The sequence below is a fragment of the Simochromis diagramma genome, unplaced genomic scaffold, assembly GCF_900408965.1.
Source record: "Simochromis diagramma unplaced genomic scaffold, fSimDia1.1 OVJJ01000612.1, whole genome shotgun sequence".
NCBI lineage: Eukaryota > Metazoa > Chordata > Actinopteri > Cichliformes > Cichlidae > Simochromis > Simochromis diagramma.
In genome coordinates this window covers 1,274,327-1,290,803 of record NW_024387419.1, presented here as the reverse complement: position 1 = coordinate 1,290,803, position 16,477 = coordinate 1,274,327, and the positions used below count along the sequence as shown (strand labels likewise).

General features: G+C 41.5%; 1 protein-coding gene across 4 annotated transcripts in view; it reads right to left on the bottom strand.

Moving 5' to 3' along the window:
- htr2cl1 (5-hydroxytryptamine (serotonin) receptor 2C, G protein-coupled-like 1) overlaps positions 1 to 16,477 on the bottom strand; it is a 206,221-nt gene that overhangs the window by 23,697 nt on the left and 166,047 nt on the right. For all 4 annotated transcript variants that reach the window (XM_040012525.1, XM_040012524.1, XM_040012521.1 and 1 more), the window contains one exon: positions 13,389 to 14,418. In XM_040012525.1, coding sequence (XP_039868459.1) covers positions 13,389 to 13,812 — 424 coding nt within the window. In that variant the 5' untranslated portion in view covers positions 13,813 to 14,418. The remainder of the gene's footprint in view (positions 1 to 13,388; positions 14,419 to 16,477) is intronic.

Sequence of the window (16,477 nt, the reverse complement as noted above, 5' to 3'; positions counted from 1 at the left end):
TAAATAGCAACGAGATTCAATCATTTTAGCTTTAAATAGTTGATGAACCACCTTAAAATCTGATGCGAGGGTGCCCAGAGACTTAATCCTAAACTGACCAAATTCTTACAAATTTCAAAATGCCCCAGTTACACTTTGGGTTGTGCATGTTTGAAAAAATTCACTACAATCTTGTAAATCATGCCCACTGACCTTAACCTAAGTGCTGATTGGCTCACAGAGCTGCTAGCATGACTGCTACTAAATCGTTTTTCTTAATGGCTCCTTGTATCATTATACTTGTATTTTGCCACTACTTAGCAAAATGTATTGCCGCAGACTGAAAACAACATGGCTTTGCAGAAGCCAAGAACCAGCTGCAGTCTTTGAGTTTTGTATTCCCACTCTAAGCATTCGTGCTAAAGACCACTCTGAATACAAATGCATTTTGTACAAACCATTATGATGAGGCACCTCACAACATTTGAATGGAAGACTTTGCTAAAAACAGGACACAAAAGCCGCAAATTATTCAGATACATGAAAGATTTATTTCATGTATTTATTAACAGGAAAAATCAAAGTTGTTAAATAAATTCTCAGACTATCAAGAATGTTCAATTTTTCCTCATAGTAAAGGTTAGCTACAGGGATTTGAAAGACAGCAGGCTCGTATTTACTGGGTTAGTATGAATCAGGGCTGCTAACAAGATGCAGTCAACTGATCATTAGCAACTGTGAGCCCCCTCAAGCAGTTTTTTCCAGCATATTTGTTAGATGTATGCAGTAGGCCAATCTTAATAGAACTTACCACAAAGTCAGACGAAACAGCTACACCTGACGTGGGGCTTGAACCCACAACCCTGAGATTAAGTGTCTCATGCTCTACCAACTGAGCTAGCCATGCCCATCAGAAAGTCTACCAGCGTCATTCGGGATGCTAAATGTTAAAGTTCATGAACCATTAGAAAAAGACTGAACAACCTGGGTTATACAACTGTACAAAAAACTATTCTAGAGTCAAATGGTAGGTCATCTGTGTGACAGCTAAAACTTGGCTGAAGCTGGGCCATGCAACAAAACAATGGTCCAAAGCAAAGCAGCAAAAAGAAAAGAATCAAGATGTTGCAATGGTCTAGTCCAGATATCATCCTGATTGAAATGCTGTGGCAGGACCTTAAGAGAGCTGTGCACAAATGAATGCCCACAAACCTCAATGAGCTCAAGCAAAGCTGTAAAGAAGAGCGGGCAAGAATTCCTGACTGATAATAAAGTCACCTCACAAAGAAACGAATTCAGTTTATTGCTTCTAAAAGTGGCTCTACTGAATTATGGGGTGCACTTCATTTTTCACATGAGCGCATAGAGAACTGTATAAGAACAAACGACATTGATTTGCTTGTCTCTCGCCAACCTAACTGGAGTGTCGACCAACAGCCCAATAGAGTGACTGTGCTGGGCGTGAAACAAGACATTAAAAGTCAAACAAAGATAAAAGAAAAGCATTCCTGACCACAGTGGGCTCAATTTACCTCCCAGCAGGAAACAGAAGCTAGCATCCGATGCACAGTTTGTGAAACTAAAATCAGATCAGCCTTCTTTTTTTTCTTTTTTCTTTTTCAGTGATGCTGTATGATCCCAGAGGGTGAATTCCTCTTTTATCTCTCCCTGCGCTTGGAGATCAAAGGTCAAATCTAGTACCAGTGTGATACCCTGTAGAGCTACTAGCTAGTCAGTCTCCCCTCGCTGATTTGTTGGGTGAGCAGTTTGGGGTCGTTGGGAATAAAATCGCTCTCTGCCATCTCAGCGTTGGGCCCATGTACACCCCCTGGGATAACAATACAGCAGCCACAAACACACGCGAGGGAGTCAGCAGAGTCCAGCAGATGCGTAATTACAATCAGCAGGTCACACACTGCTTAAACTGGGCTTAAATAATTAGCTTGATTGGCAGGCTGGCTGCTGAGTGGGTTAAAATTATATTCTGGCACTCTTTAACTCACTTGCAAGAAAGATACTATTTATTTAAAGAAACAAAACGAGTAAAACCAAACATCAACTACAATTATGCTAACTGCTCGAGGCACGAATGCTCCATTACCGTACTCAGTGTCACAGCTTGCATCCTTCTTGTCTCCTCCGTCTTTTTCAATTGCTTTGGCTCATATCTATTTTCCGTCACTTTCCTTTCAAATATCTTTCTAACTGAAATCCGTGCCATTGCTTCCACATTTCAAGGGACTATAGTGCATCACAAATCATCCAGTAAAGGCAATCTTTGATTCTGAGTGATATGTTTCACTTGAAAAGCTGTTCTGTTAAGGATAAATAAAAGTGAGCAACACTGATGCTGTGTCATCCTCCTAAAGAGGGCATATACCGCAAAAACTGCCTCTCTGTGCCCGCGGCTATTTATATGAACCGAGGACATGACCTGGGGCCAAACCCGCGAGCGTGTAATCTGCCTGCTTAATTTCATCTCTGATTTGTAGGACGAGCAGCACGTATGTGATGCATGTGGAATGAATCACACGCTTGTTTGTGTGCATGCTGAGTGGGAGGCAGCTTGCATAATGTTTCAGAGGTCAAACGCTTTTTGGGGGGCAGTGCATGACACACACAAACACACAAGGTGTTACTCAGCTGGCTACCGGGTGAGTTAGACTTTCTTCTAAATAGACCGAGTGAAAATAACTGAGTGTTGCAGTCAACTGTACAAAATAGCTGATAATTAAACAGCACTTTTGAATCATCACACATTTTGTCAGGCTTTGCATAATACGGAAAGGTTATGACGTATGAACAGGTCAGATGGTAGTCAAGAAGGGCGCTTGTGGTGGGAATTTGTGTTGTATTTCTGCTCACTTTAGTTTGATGTAACACTGATTTCCAAAAATTAAAAAAAAGCATCAGCTAGTTTGATCATGGGACGTGTGATGTCCATGAACATGTTCGACCAAATGCTGAACTCCAGAACTGAAAAAAAAAGAAGTCAATAACTGCAGTCCCTCCAGTGGCCACTTGAGGCTGACTGAACAAGCAAATTTCTACAGACTACAATTTTAAAATGTCCATTTTTTCACCAGGAAAACAAAAGAGGCATGTTTACAGTTTGTTACATGAATTAATTTGTTTTTCTAAAAGAAAATCTCCTGGTTTTCAAACTCATGGCCTTCAGCTAACATTTTATAACCTTCTGAGACACTTGTACCTGCAGACAGGGGGAGCTAAGGATTGCTCTGTCTGAGCAACAGCTTCCACAGCAAGTCAGATTTTACAGCAATTACATGCTTTTTTAGCATCTTAACTAAATTCTCCATGTTTACCTGACTGTATCCCTTGATAAGCATGGAGCTTTGCAAATTTGATTTGGCAGATTTTAATGCCAGATGTCTTTCCTGGCGTTAGACACAAACCCAAGGGGAATTTGTGTCTCTGGCTGGAACTAAATCAGCAAACTATCACTTCCCAAACAAATGTGTTAACCACTATATGTCTGAATTTGTCCTAAAACCAGTGAGCACTGAGCACAGGGCTAGAGGACTAGCACAGAGGATGTCAGGCCCTCTGGTTACCCTCATGATTCTGATTGCTTGGTCACACCAACCATCCTGTTCGCCCTTGTGCGAAGCAGCAGATACTGTTCTACCTGTCCAACCTCTGTAGGGTCCAGGTATCATGTCGCTACCTGAGCCAAATGCAAAACTATTGAAAAAAATAAGAAAAGATGTGGATGGAAGGATTTCAGTGGCCTCCACCTGTAAAACCATTCCTGTTTTGGGGGTTGTCTCATTGTCGTCCCTCTAGTTAATATCATTAATACAACAGCAGCTGAAACTCATTAACAATCTCCTATGTTACTTAACTGACCAGATCAATATCTCAGAAGTTTAACTGACTTGGTGGTATACTTGGAATAACAATGCTCTCTATATTTTTTTGAGCAGTGCACATTCATACAGTATGACACACATCTTTATAAAAACATAAGGCTCCTGGTCCCTTGCTCAAGACTTTATTCCAGCATATTGTGATTTAAAACAGCTATGCCAAACATGTGGCTCTAACCCACAACCCTGAGATTAAGAGTCTCATGTTCTGCCGACTGAACTAGCTGGGCATGCGCTTTGAAAGCTTTTTGTGACATCACCTGAACCACTTTATCAGATTTCATGCACTAGAACTCTTGGAAACTCACTGACATTTACCTTTCACTTCACACGTGTGCACACAGTCTGTGCACTCAGCTGACCTCAGTATGTGCTTCACATAACATTTACACACCATGTTGGAAAAACGGGCTTGCCGCCATCAGCTTGAGGCTGGCTCAAAAACCAGAAAAAAAACATGTTAACAGTTGGGTACAATGGACAGTTTTGGTCTCTATAGCTACTTTTTTTCTTCAAGGCAAATTTAAGAGTTTATCGAACCCATTAATTTGTATTGTGTTATGGCTTAAGGTTGTGGGTTATAAAGTGTATATCCACTTAATAACCTTTGTCTGGGAGTGTTGTCTACTGATGGTAACTGAATCTTTGCTCCATCCAAACATCCCCGATCCCAAGTGGAATTACTGGGCCGGACATTACATCGCCAGCACCACAACAAAGACTCCGGTAGGCGAAGTGGTGGTGGGCTCTGTGCTTATGTGCTTTGGGATCGTTTCCAGATCAGTAGAATAATAGACAGTCACTACTCACTAGACTTAGAGGCCATGTCCACTTAGTGCAGGCCCACTTTATCTACTTCATGTGCTAACGGTAGCCAAGGTTACCATCGGTTACATCCTCCTCGATGCTAACGTTAGCTCAGTACTCAACCACTTCCAACTTATCGTCAGGGGGCTCTCAACAGCAGAGAGAGCACCCTGAAGGCACCCATATTGTTGCTGGGGACTTTAATAAGGCATGTTTGAAATTTGTACTCCCCAAATTCCACCACCATGTTATTCCTACCAGGGCAGATAGGACACTGGACCATGTGGACAGTAACATCACTCAACATCATTGCCTACATCCCCCTCCAAGCACCCGGGTCATTAAAACATGACCAAATGATGCTCTCCTCCAGTTACAGGACTGTTTTGATCTGACAGACTGGTCCATCTTAGAACAGCAGGACTTGGAGACCTTCACTCAGTCTATGTAGTGCTGTGTAAAGAATGCGACTGTGATCAAAACCATCTGGATTTTTCCTAACTGAAAACCTTGTATGATGAATGAAGTACAGACTTTGATCAGAACTCGTAACTCAGCCTTCAGGTTGAGGGACAGTTCCCTGTACAGCACTGCCAGAGCCAACCTGAGGAGGGGCATCAAACAGGCCAAGGAGGCCTACAGGAGGAGGATAGAAGGCTTCCTCAAGGACAACAACTGCCGCCAGGTGTGGAGAGGCATCCAAGCCCTCACTGACTAAAAAAGGCCCGAGCCTGTATGTCTGTATATGACATATGATAGATGATAATAGGCCTTCTCCATCTGTGTACATTGGCCTTCTTTCCAGTTTCTTAAAGCACAGACTTTGATGTATTGAGTTAATTCACTGTTGGGGAAAAATCAGTTTTTTTAAACATGTCTTCTTCAGGAATCTATGTTTCCAGTTTGTGAGCAGAGAACTAGCCTTCAATGAACACTTTGATTGAGTTGACCTTGCATGTCATGCACTTTTTTGGCTGTGTTTTCCTGTCTGTGTAATCTCCCCCTGCCTTAATTTAGTCCATGAGATATCATTTCCTTTCTCTTGCCTTTGTTCCATCTCATTTTCATCCTTACCTAACCATTCTGCCCTCCCCCACATCAATAATTCATAGTTTTGGGTATTTGTTTTATATTTGGCCATAAGACTTGAAGTGAGATACCTTCAAAAATGAGCAGTTTCCTCGCTTCATGTATTATCAGTGTTTTATTATCACGTCTACTGTATGTTTTATCACTGAGCAAACAGAGACCTGAGGAAGGGAAGAAGCCAAATGAATCTGAATTACATTCAGTTGACATGGCACCATATCTCCCTCCCGTCATAAGGTCTCAATGTGGAGGAAGGGAAAACATGGACAAATTGCTGAAAAGCAGAATGGAAATTAGATCGCGTCTGCAAAACAGAACAAATTATCCTGAAAAACAGAACCATAAGTCTTACCCAGAAGAAGACCTCCGTGTTCTTGCTGTTGCTTTTTTAAACTGTCCTACCAAGAGGAAAAGCATCAGATGTTTCTGATAAGTTAAAAGATTTTCACGTTCCTCCCCTCTACTCACTTAATCAATTACTGGTGCAGCTGAAAAAGTTAACTACACAGCAACAAAGTTTGCATACAGGAGAGACTTCAGCTGTGTATGAAAGATGGATGCCCCCACCATGATGAGCAAAGTCCTGTTGTGAAGTGTTGAGTTGTCCTTCTTTGTTGCCGCTGCCTTTGTGTTTTGACAGAAACAGAAGGTAACGAGACAGGTTTGGAACTGGCGTGCAGTATCTCTCAACTCTCGCAACTGACACCAAAAGAATCACCAAGAAAGCATTTATTAAGGGAAACCAAGCAAGCTGAAGGGCTGGGACTGTGTTTGGGTTTGGAGGAATGAATATTCGCAATAACAGCTTCCACATCAAATCAGACAGAGCTTTTCTTGCAAGTAAATGCACAACAAAAACGCAATACAGGCCCGGCTAGTTCAGTCGGTAGAGCATGAGACTCTTAATCTCAGGGTCGTGGGTTCAAGCCCCGCGTTAGTATTTTAGGACTTTACAGTCTAGTATAAATAATTAACATAAAGTCTGTCTAATTGTGGAAGCTGTTACTGAGAAGGTATAATAATCCACAGTTCCTCCAGTGTGCCGATTACAAGCTGGTGGCTTAGTGGTAAATGACTGGTAGTTGATAGGAGCTCTTGCAATGACTTCTTACCACTAGCCTCACTCACACACAGAAGCTTTATTAACCAAAAGTTCACATTCAGAGGATTCATTGACTGTCAAGAATTTATCAACATGCAGACTACAGAATCTGAGGATTCAACCAAAAACCTTCACAATTAGGAGACAACCTCCACTCCTGAATCCACACCAAGATTCAGTATGATGCTCAAAGAAGCTTGTTTTTCAGCAGCTTACATGAGAATAAACTGGTGTAAGTTCTGTCTTAAAAGAGAAACACCCCACATGAGGCTTGAACCCACGAGCCTGAGCTTAAGCGTCTCATGCTCTACTGACTGAACTAGCTGGTATTTCTGCTTCGAGTGTGCAAATTGTTTATCTTGTGTGCAATAAGTGAGCTACCATGGCTCCAGACCTTTAAGAATCTGTGGGCAAGGTACTCATTTGCTACAGTATTATTACTGATAATTTGTTATTATTAATCTCTGGTTGTCTTCCTCAGTGTGTCTTTGTCCTGCCTTCCTCCTGTCAACCCAGCCGGTCATGGTAGATGTCCCTGCCTCCCTCACCCTGGTTTTTCTGGAGGCTTTCTTCCTGTTAAAAGGGAGTTTTTCCTTACCACTGTCGCCAAAGTGCTTGCTCACAGGGAGTCATATGATTGTTGAGGTTTTCTCTGTTTTCTCTGTTTTATTGTAGGGTCTTTAACTTGCAATAATGATAGTGATATTGAACACTGTGTTCTCCCCCCCGATGCACCTGTGTATGAATATTAGCTTGTGTAAGTGCTTAGGCACAGAAAAGAGGCAATGTGTGAACCAGTAGTTGAGGCTTGTAGTAAGAAAGCAGTGTAGAGTGTGGAGTAGAAAAGATCTATGTAAGCTCTAGTATACTCTGCTAACGGCAATACATGATTCATGAAGACCTTTATCCACCATTTACACCCAACAGAAGACACAACAAGTTTGTGTCTTTGTCTAACTGGAGCCCAGATGCCAACAGTTGGCGTTAGCTGGGTCTCTAGAGATTTATCAGAGATGCACGATTTGATTATGATAATTAAACTCATAATTCCTGTCCAAGAACATTTATCTAATCATTTTATATTACATGACAAATTGCCTGCCGGTATTTGTGTGTGTGTATCCTTGTTATTTTAAAAAGCCTATGCTCCATCAATTTAATTTAATCATCTGGCAATTCCAATTAAAGAAATGCAAACACATATTCTCTAAAAGCTGTGTGTGTGTGTAAATGTCATGTAGGCCTATGCATTAGAAAGACAGAGGGTAAAAAACCATTGTTAAATTACTATTCCCTTCATCTTTTATCATGATTGTCATCATCATTCTCATTAGCATCATTATTATGATAGCTGGAACAATTTATTGTCAGTCGAAATGGTGTGAGAACATTCAGTGACGTGTGAGTGTGTGTGTGCGTGTGTGTCCGGTCGATCACTCAGCCAGCCATGAGGATCAATGCAGTCAAGTACCAGTCTGATGGATAACACTGCACGTAAAGATCCAGACTCCACTCAAGTGTGTGTGCGAGCACTGGGTGTGTTTGCAGGGACTCGTGTTCTTCTGTGTATATAAATGACAGAGAGACAAACAGCCAATCTGTCTCAGTGTGTTTGTGCATCTGAAAGAGCGAAAGGAAAGGACAGACTTGTCAGTGTTTTGTTTCAGTGTGTGTCTGTGTGAAACATTGATTACCACAGTGAGCAATCAGCGGTGGCTCGAACTAACAGACAGGCACAGAGCGGGCCAGCGAGTGTGTCCGTTGGCCACGCGTGGCCCATTAAGCAGCAATCAACCTTCCCCGTCCTGCTTAGCATTCCAGCAGGATGCCTGCCTGCCACAAAGCCAACGCATGACTGTAGTGAATGTGGTCAGGTTTGGCAGGGGAAACAAAAGGCTTGCAGGGCAAAATAAAAGAGTTAGACCGAATCATGAATATCCACACAGTATGTGCAGAATCACATCTGCATTTTATAGGCTGGGAAACAAGAATTTATACATTTAAGGTGAATTAAAGTTGGCCTGCAGCATTATTAGTATTTTATTGAACTGCCGTAAATGTAGCAGACATAAAATAAAGATTTAGAAACAGGCGGGTTAGAGGCTGATATATCTTTATCTCCAGTGTGAGCATGACTTCAGAAACAAAGAACCAGGAAAACAGTGGCAAAGCTTAAAACCACTTCATCTGTTCTGCTGATATCCGTCCACTTATACCAGCTCTTTTGCCAGTATAACCCTTCTTCTTCTACTTACATTATGGGTCAACAGAGTGGATTATATGCCTCCATCTCACAGTATCCCTAGCATCCTCCCCTGTCACACCAACAATCTTCATGTCTTCACTGCATCCATGAATCTTCCCTGAGCTATTCCTCTTTTCCTTCCTCTTCCTCTTTGAGTGTCTCTACATACAACCGGATAAGTTTGTAATACTTCTTATGTCTTCCTGGAGAAAACTGGTTTCGCCGCCTTCTTCTTCTATAGCTGCGCTGATGTAGAGATTTTGTTGTTTAGGAGAACACTGAATTGAGTATGGCGCATAAACGACGGGGGTATAAATGATTTTGACGCCAGGATATAACCAGGGTGGTGATCGTAAAGAAGGAAAAAAGCTTTTGGACAGTCCTACTGTGTTATTAGTTAACGCAAGATACATGGAGGGGTTAATGTATAAAAGCCTTTATTGTATTTGTTTATATATGGGGGATGGAAGAAATATGGCAAAACGTTTCTCTAAATAATGCTTAGACAATAGATTGATTCATTTTTGGTTTATATTTGAGATAGAAACAAAGAATACATCTTTCTCATTCTCCTATATACCTTTTGCCTTATTATAACTCATACAGATGAATCCCACCTCATGAAGATGACCTCAATAAACTGTCTTTCACTGATCTCCTGTTTTCTCCTTTGCCTTCTCTTTCCTCGTGTTTGTGCTTTTTCTGCCCTGTCTGCTGGTATCTCTGCCTCCAGAGCTGCATGTTTCTAATCTGAAGCCACCGGCCTCACTAACCTGCTGAGTGTCTATCGCTGTATTGTTTGTTGCCTCTCTTCCTCACTCTTCTTTTCTGTCTCCAATCTCACCCTTACCACAACCGTTTGAGACAGATGGCCATCATCCTTGAGCCTGCTTCTGTTGAAGTTTTCTCTTTGTTAAAGGAGAAGAGGTTCCACACATCCTCACTAACCCACACACCTACACAGCCCCTTCTATTCTTTTCTTTCCCCCCCCCACCTTTTATTTTTTAAAACAGGTCTTAAAGTCTTTCACGACTCCTGTCAAAACTCCTGGTTCATGTTCAGGGTCCTTGATTCACAATTGATTAAAGCCGTGCATCTGCAGCTGTGGGATGTGAGAATGCAACAAAAGCTGACATTTTGACATTGTGTCGAGGTATGATTAACTTTCCAAGAAAAATAAAGAAAGCTATTCATCATCATGTTTTCTGAGGTAATTTGATTATTAAATCAGCTGAACTAAGGCGTATACAATTCTTAAACTTAAAATGTGATCAAACTCAATTACTATGGTGTAATTAAATTCATGTGACTTATCCTTTGGCTTTTGACTTGTTAGTTCTACTGCTTGAAGCACTGCTCACGCAAGATGATGAAACTGATGTTGACTGCTTAAGTTTACTTTTTCCTTTTATCCAATTAGTTTGCATACTTTGTTTGCACGCTTCATCAAATTTCACAGTGAAAACCTCAAGTTCTGACCTGTTACAAGTCCTAATCAATAATAAATGATTAATTTCATGGTAAGCTTTTGCAGAAAGGGCTGCGCTGCTGTCATCACTGTTAAAAACTTTGTATATTCTTCTATTCTACGAAGCTCTTAAAGCCCGAGTTGCACATGCCTGGAGAATGGTTGTATTTCCTCCTAGCACTAACCAACTACTGGTGGCGAAAATTGTGTGACACAAACCAGAAATGAAGAGCATTTGCCTTCAAGGCAAGTTGTGCCTTACTGCTGCAACCAACACCTTTCAAAAAGTGCAACGTTTACTTTGAACGTAAAAGTTCTCCATTTACATTTAGCCTCAAATCTTCACAAATCCACTTTGACTTAGCAACCAGTTTGCAAGTATTTGCAAACTGGTTGGCATCTTCCATGCAAACTACTGGAGACCAGAGCATTCTGCTATTGACCGACGCAGTTTCCAATGCAGCACTGCATACCTCTTTGACACCAATTTAGTATTAGCCAGCAAACTCCAACAACCACTTGCCAATTTGTTGTGGAATGCAAATCTTTCCATAGCGACTGGATGGCTGCAACCACTTGCAACCAGTCTGGGAATATTAATTTTTCCATGAGTTTGCAGACCAGTCTCTAGGCTTCTGTGACTGAGGACTAACATCCACCAGAATCCCCACTGAATGAGGGTTAGGATTAGTTTGCGTTTTGCTAAGGAAGCCTAGTTTTGGAAACTAGAAGATCTGATCAAATTTCTATAATTCCACACAAAGGGCAAATCCTGCCTTAATCGTTGCCAGCAACATGGTAGCTGTAAAGAGGTCAAAGTAGCCACACTATGGGTTTCATTAATTTCTGTCATATATTCTGTCACAGTGGCATTTTCAAAACATGGCCACAGTTTCAAATAATGAGGTCAGAGTATATATTCAAGCAATCTCCATGAACCAAAAGCTCAAGTCCTCTATGCACTTGGTTTCACTACAACTATTGTCTCTACTTAATTGTGGGCATGTAGCACAGAAGCCCCACCCACATGCTTTAAAAATATTCAAATTGTGAGGGGCAGCCAATCAGAACAAAGTTGTCTTAAAAAGAGATGGAAGGGAGCTCAAACACACTGCTTTAGAGTGAATGAACTGCAGAAAAGCTAAATGATAAAAAAAGATTATTTTAAAACGTAAATCACGCAAAGACACTCCAGTGCAGTCGAATAATAAAAACATGGGTCTAGAAACAATGAGCATTATAGCTACCCTTTAAAAAGGTATATCGTGCACAGCATCCCTGAAAATATACCCTCATAAATGTCCTCACGTTTCTCAGATTACTGAACAGATTAATCAAAAATCTTTAAAATATGGCTTCATACGATTGGAAGTATGATATTAGCCAAAAAACATAGATACATTTATTATAAGGCGCTGAGAGTTCTTGGAAGCCGGTGATGTGAGCACTGAGAAAGAATGCTGTCACTGAAACCTGTAAAGGTCACCATCTGTTTATCTACATCTCTGAAACAGATTTTCTCACTGACTATCAGCTCTGTGATCGTCTCTGTGATGGTGACATTTACAGGTATGAAGTAGGAAATGTACCTCCCTCCTGAGGCGTTCACGTCGAGAGCTAGCTGAAACATTAGAAGAAGACAGTCTATCTTTAATCGAATGTTTTCACACGTGCTTGGGGAAGAAACGCTGCGCATATCCTATTATGCTAATGTGGGCGTTCATGCAGAATCCTGGCATGGACACTGGAAGCAAGAACAGCAGTAAAAAGCTGGTATGAAATTGCAATTATTAAGCTGGCATCCTCCAGCTTTTGATTCACTTGCAAAATAACAGTGTCCGCCGTCTCAGAGAAGTAATAATCATTTCAATAACTGCATGGAAAAATGTTTTTTAATGATGGCAGGCGCATGTCAGTGTGCTGACAACAGCTGGCAAGTGGGTGGATATTTGAGATCAGGTGCAGATTGTCTAAAGATTGAGATTTATAGGGATGAATCTGGCTTTTTATTATTGAAGGAGGGGCTGTAAAGAAGTGAATACATAATTACAAGCACTTAAGGAAAGTGGATCATCTGTTTTGCTATTCTTTCAAAGTCGGTACGAGTAATTTACAAGTTCCTTTTGACTGTACTGAGCTTACTGAGAATGTAGGAGTAATGTAGTTTCTCAGTTTGCAGCAATTTTTCCACCTTCTCTTTGATTTTTCAGCCTGAAGCTACAAAACTAGAAAAGCGTCATTTAAATGTTTAAGTGGTCAGTTTATCTTCACTGCAAACACTAATTTACTAAGTTATCCTAAATGATATCAGCTGGTCTGATCACAGGTTGCACTATGTCCGTGAACACATCCGATCAAGTGCTGAGATCACGGCACACAAAGATGATGACTGACTCTTGAATCATTCTTAAATGGCTAAAACAGAAAAAGAAAAGAAAATGGAAAAAAAAAATCAAAGATACAGAAAGTAAAATGAACGACTTTTTTTGGGTGCTGTCAGCGTTAATCTCGTTAAAAATGACGTTAACGCCATAACCGCATTAACGCGGCAAATCTCCATTAACTCGCTAATGGAGATTTGCCGCGTTAATGCGGTTATGGCGTTAACGTCATTTTTAACGAGATTAACGCTGACAGCACTAATACATATACCTACATATAAACCCAACCAACTCATCCAATTGTTCACTGATGTTTTAAAGTTGCTTAAGACTATAAATATGCTACTGTCAGCAGAGATGAGTTGTGAATTTTATTTGTATATAAGTGTTTCATGCTGATGTCATTTATGGGTATTGTTGACTTACCATAGAGGATGTTGATAAGAGAGATCGGCATAACCAGGATCCCTACGAGCATGTCCGCTACAGCCAGTGACCTCAGAAAGAAGTTGGTGGCATTCTGGAGCTTCTTTTCCAGCGATACCGCGAGGATGACCAGAATGTTTCCGCCGATCGTCAGCGCAATGATGACGAGTATGAGCAGCGCTGGCCAGTTCTTCTCTTTGATAACCGCCCTGCTCACAGACTCCTGGGTTGTTAAATTATCCAGACCTAAACTCATGCCGGAAGCACCACCACCTCCGCTGCTGCTTCCAAGTCCTATCCCCCATGGGAGGGTTTGATTGAGATCTAAGGGGTTGTTGCTCGGCCAAGCCATTCGACCCCCGACCTCCAAGGAGGATGTGGTTGTCCCGAACCCGCCAAGAAGAGCCCTTGCTGGGCCACCCATTTCAAAGAGAGATTACTGGAGATTGGACAATCTGCTTCAGAAGCATACAGAAGAAGAAGCTGCACTCAAAATTAAGGGACACTTCTCTGAAGGATATCACCTAAGAGTTGATCAGATGGGATGGGAAGAAAGAAGGAAAGGGAGAAATCTGGGGGATTGTGAATGACAGGGAAGCTGGGGCAGGGGGATAGGGAAGAAGCAGCTACAAGGGCTCTTGGTTTTATTACTGTGTTTTAATAAATCTTGCTAGCTCCAAACAGCCTCAAATTGTTCTGTTAGGCTTGTATCTCCCATTACTGGCCAACAAATCATTGCCAGGGAGTTCTCAAGGTATATGCTGAGCAAAACTGTCCCGAGTTGCTTTTTGGTGTTCAGCCACATCTACATCCAAGTGGAAGTGAGACTTTAAGAGTTTTTAATTTAGAGCTGGAAATTGGATGACTCATATCCATGGCTCCGGGCCACCATCGTCCTCTGTCCACCCAATCGCTGTAGTCCGTTTGCCACAGGGTGTCAGTCGGTTTCAGTATCTGCATTCAGCTTTGAACCTTGCTGTTGTGAACGGACATATCTGAGGTGTTTATCCGAGATGATGGTGAGGGCGAACTGCGGAAAGAAGCAATGGAAGAAAAAAAAAAAGAATCAGATCATCTAATTTGAACTTCCTGCATGCACAAGTTGTTTTCACCCAGTCATTCATGATTTGAGAATAAATCAAACCTCTCTCTCTTACATTCCTTCTGGTCTGTCTTGATATATTCTTGATATATCCCCCCTTTCCGATTACTTTCCTTCCATCCATCTACTCCATTCACCCACTCCTCTCCCTCAGTCTTACTCAATAAATTTCCACGTTTTCCTTCTCTAAATCTTTCGAGCTTTCATCCATTTCTTCTTCCCTCTTCAGCCATCCATCAGCGCGCCCACTCAAATCTTCTTCTGTCCTGCATTTTCTCCGCTTCCTTTGCCCTCCAAGTGATTCTCCACCAGACTAATTTAGACTTTGGCCGCACTCCTCAAAAAAAGTTCTGAAAAGAACGTTAAACACTGTACTCATTCAAAAATATACTAAAGATAAAAATCCAACAGATGCTTTGATGTTTAATCCTTCACATCACAGCATGTGTGTGTGTGTGTATGTATGGCTCTCCTCTCTATTTGCCCTTACCAGTCAGGCAGCTTAGTGATTTAGCACCTCATAAATGTCTTCAAGGAGAGGTGGAGGAGTCAAAGTTTATGTGTGTGTGATAGTCAGCGCGCGCATATAGTCAGTCTTTGCCTGTGAAGAGCACAAACGACCAAAAACCATTGAGACGTGTTCCCGTTTGCGTGGGATGTTTAAGAATGAAATGTGAATAAGTGTGTGTGTGTTTACTTTTGTGCTTTTTTCTTTCTACGTTCCCATGTGTCCACTTGTGAGTGTATATTTTGAGATGAAAAGCGAGCACATCTCCAGACGCAACCAAGCCTCCAGCTGAGATATTTTAGTGGGCGGCGAGTCTATGATAATATCAGGAAGGATAGAGTATGTCTGTCCATATTTTACTGAATGCTACATACACAATAATAAAAACTGTGCTTCTTTGTGGGTGTGTATTTGTATTGTTTAATGTGTGTAAGTGTATTCATTTGTCTCTGCTTTGCACTTATTTGTGTAAATTGCTCTGAATGCAGATGAACCGTCTAGGTGCGATTGAGTGCAAACACAATAATTCATTCAGATTACTGTTGTGTGTGTGTCTGGGTGTGTGTGTTCCAACTTGTGTTGTTTATAAAAACAACCCATCCTCGTACTTAAATGACAATTTGGCCGATAGTGACCAGCACCTGTTTTCACACCTTGGCTCATGTGATTAGGCAGATGATCAATAGAGGGTCAGCAACCCTCTTATGGACACTCCCAATAGGGCTTAAATAGGGCTCTCCACCTCTTAGAAGTCAAGAAGCTTCTTGGGCGAGAGGTGAAACGTCTTCAAGAAACTTAAAGATGATGATGACCTGGATGACTGAGAACCTTCAAAAACCCCTGAACTGAGTCTAAAGTAGATGCCTACCAGTTTACCTTGAACCACACCCTCCCCAACTGGTCTTTTATCATATTGAATGCAGTAATTGGACCTTAATGTGTTTTTATGTTTTGTTTTGCTTTCGCTTATTACACTTAAACACTTCTTTTCTCATTTTCCACTCAACTGACAGGATGGCGCATTCTTATTCCCAGGGTGGCTGGAAATAGGAATGTGACCCATTTGGGGTCATCCTATAACAACCTGTCTAACCTGACCAGTTGGTATCATTTTTCAACTTGCTGGGTTAGTGTTGGACCGATGGGCCAATCAGCGGGCAAGTAATGAACTAACCAAAATAAGGCTTTGTGAGGGATGCACTGTTGTCTGAAAAAAGCATGTATTTACTACCAAGCCACATGCCAATCAGTAGTATCCTGTGCTCACTTAGTCGCTACAGTTGCCCGCCTAAAAGTTGAGAAACGGTTATCTCAGGTCCCGCCCATTTTACATTGTCAGGGGTTATTTGCAAGTAGTGCAGTCGCTTGAAGTTGATTTTCTGTGGTGTGTGGTTGCCAGGTCGCTGCCAATTGATTCCACTGTGGACGCAGCTTTAGGCATTAAAATCTGCTGGGTTAGGTTTAAAAAATAAATGCAAC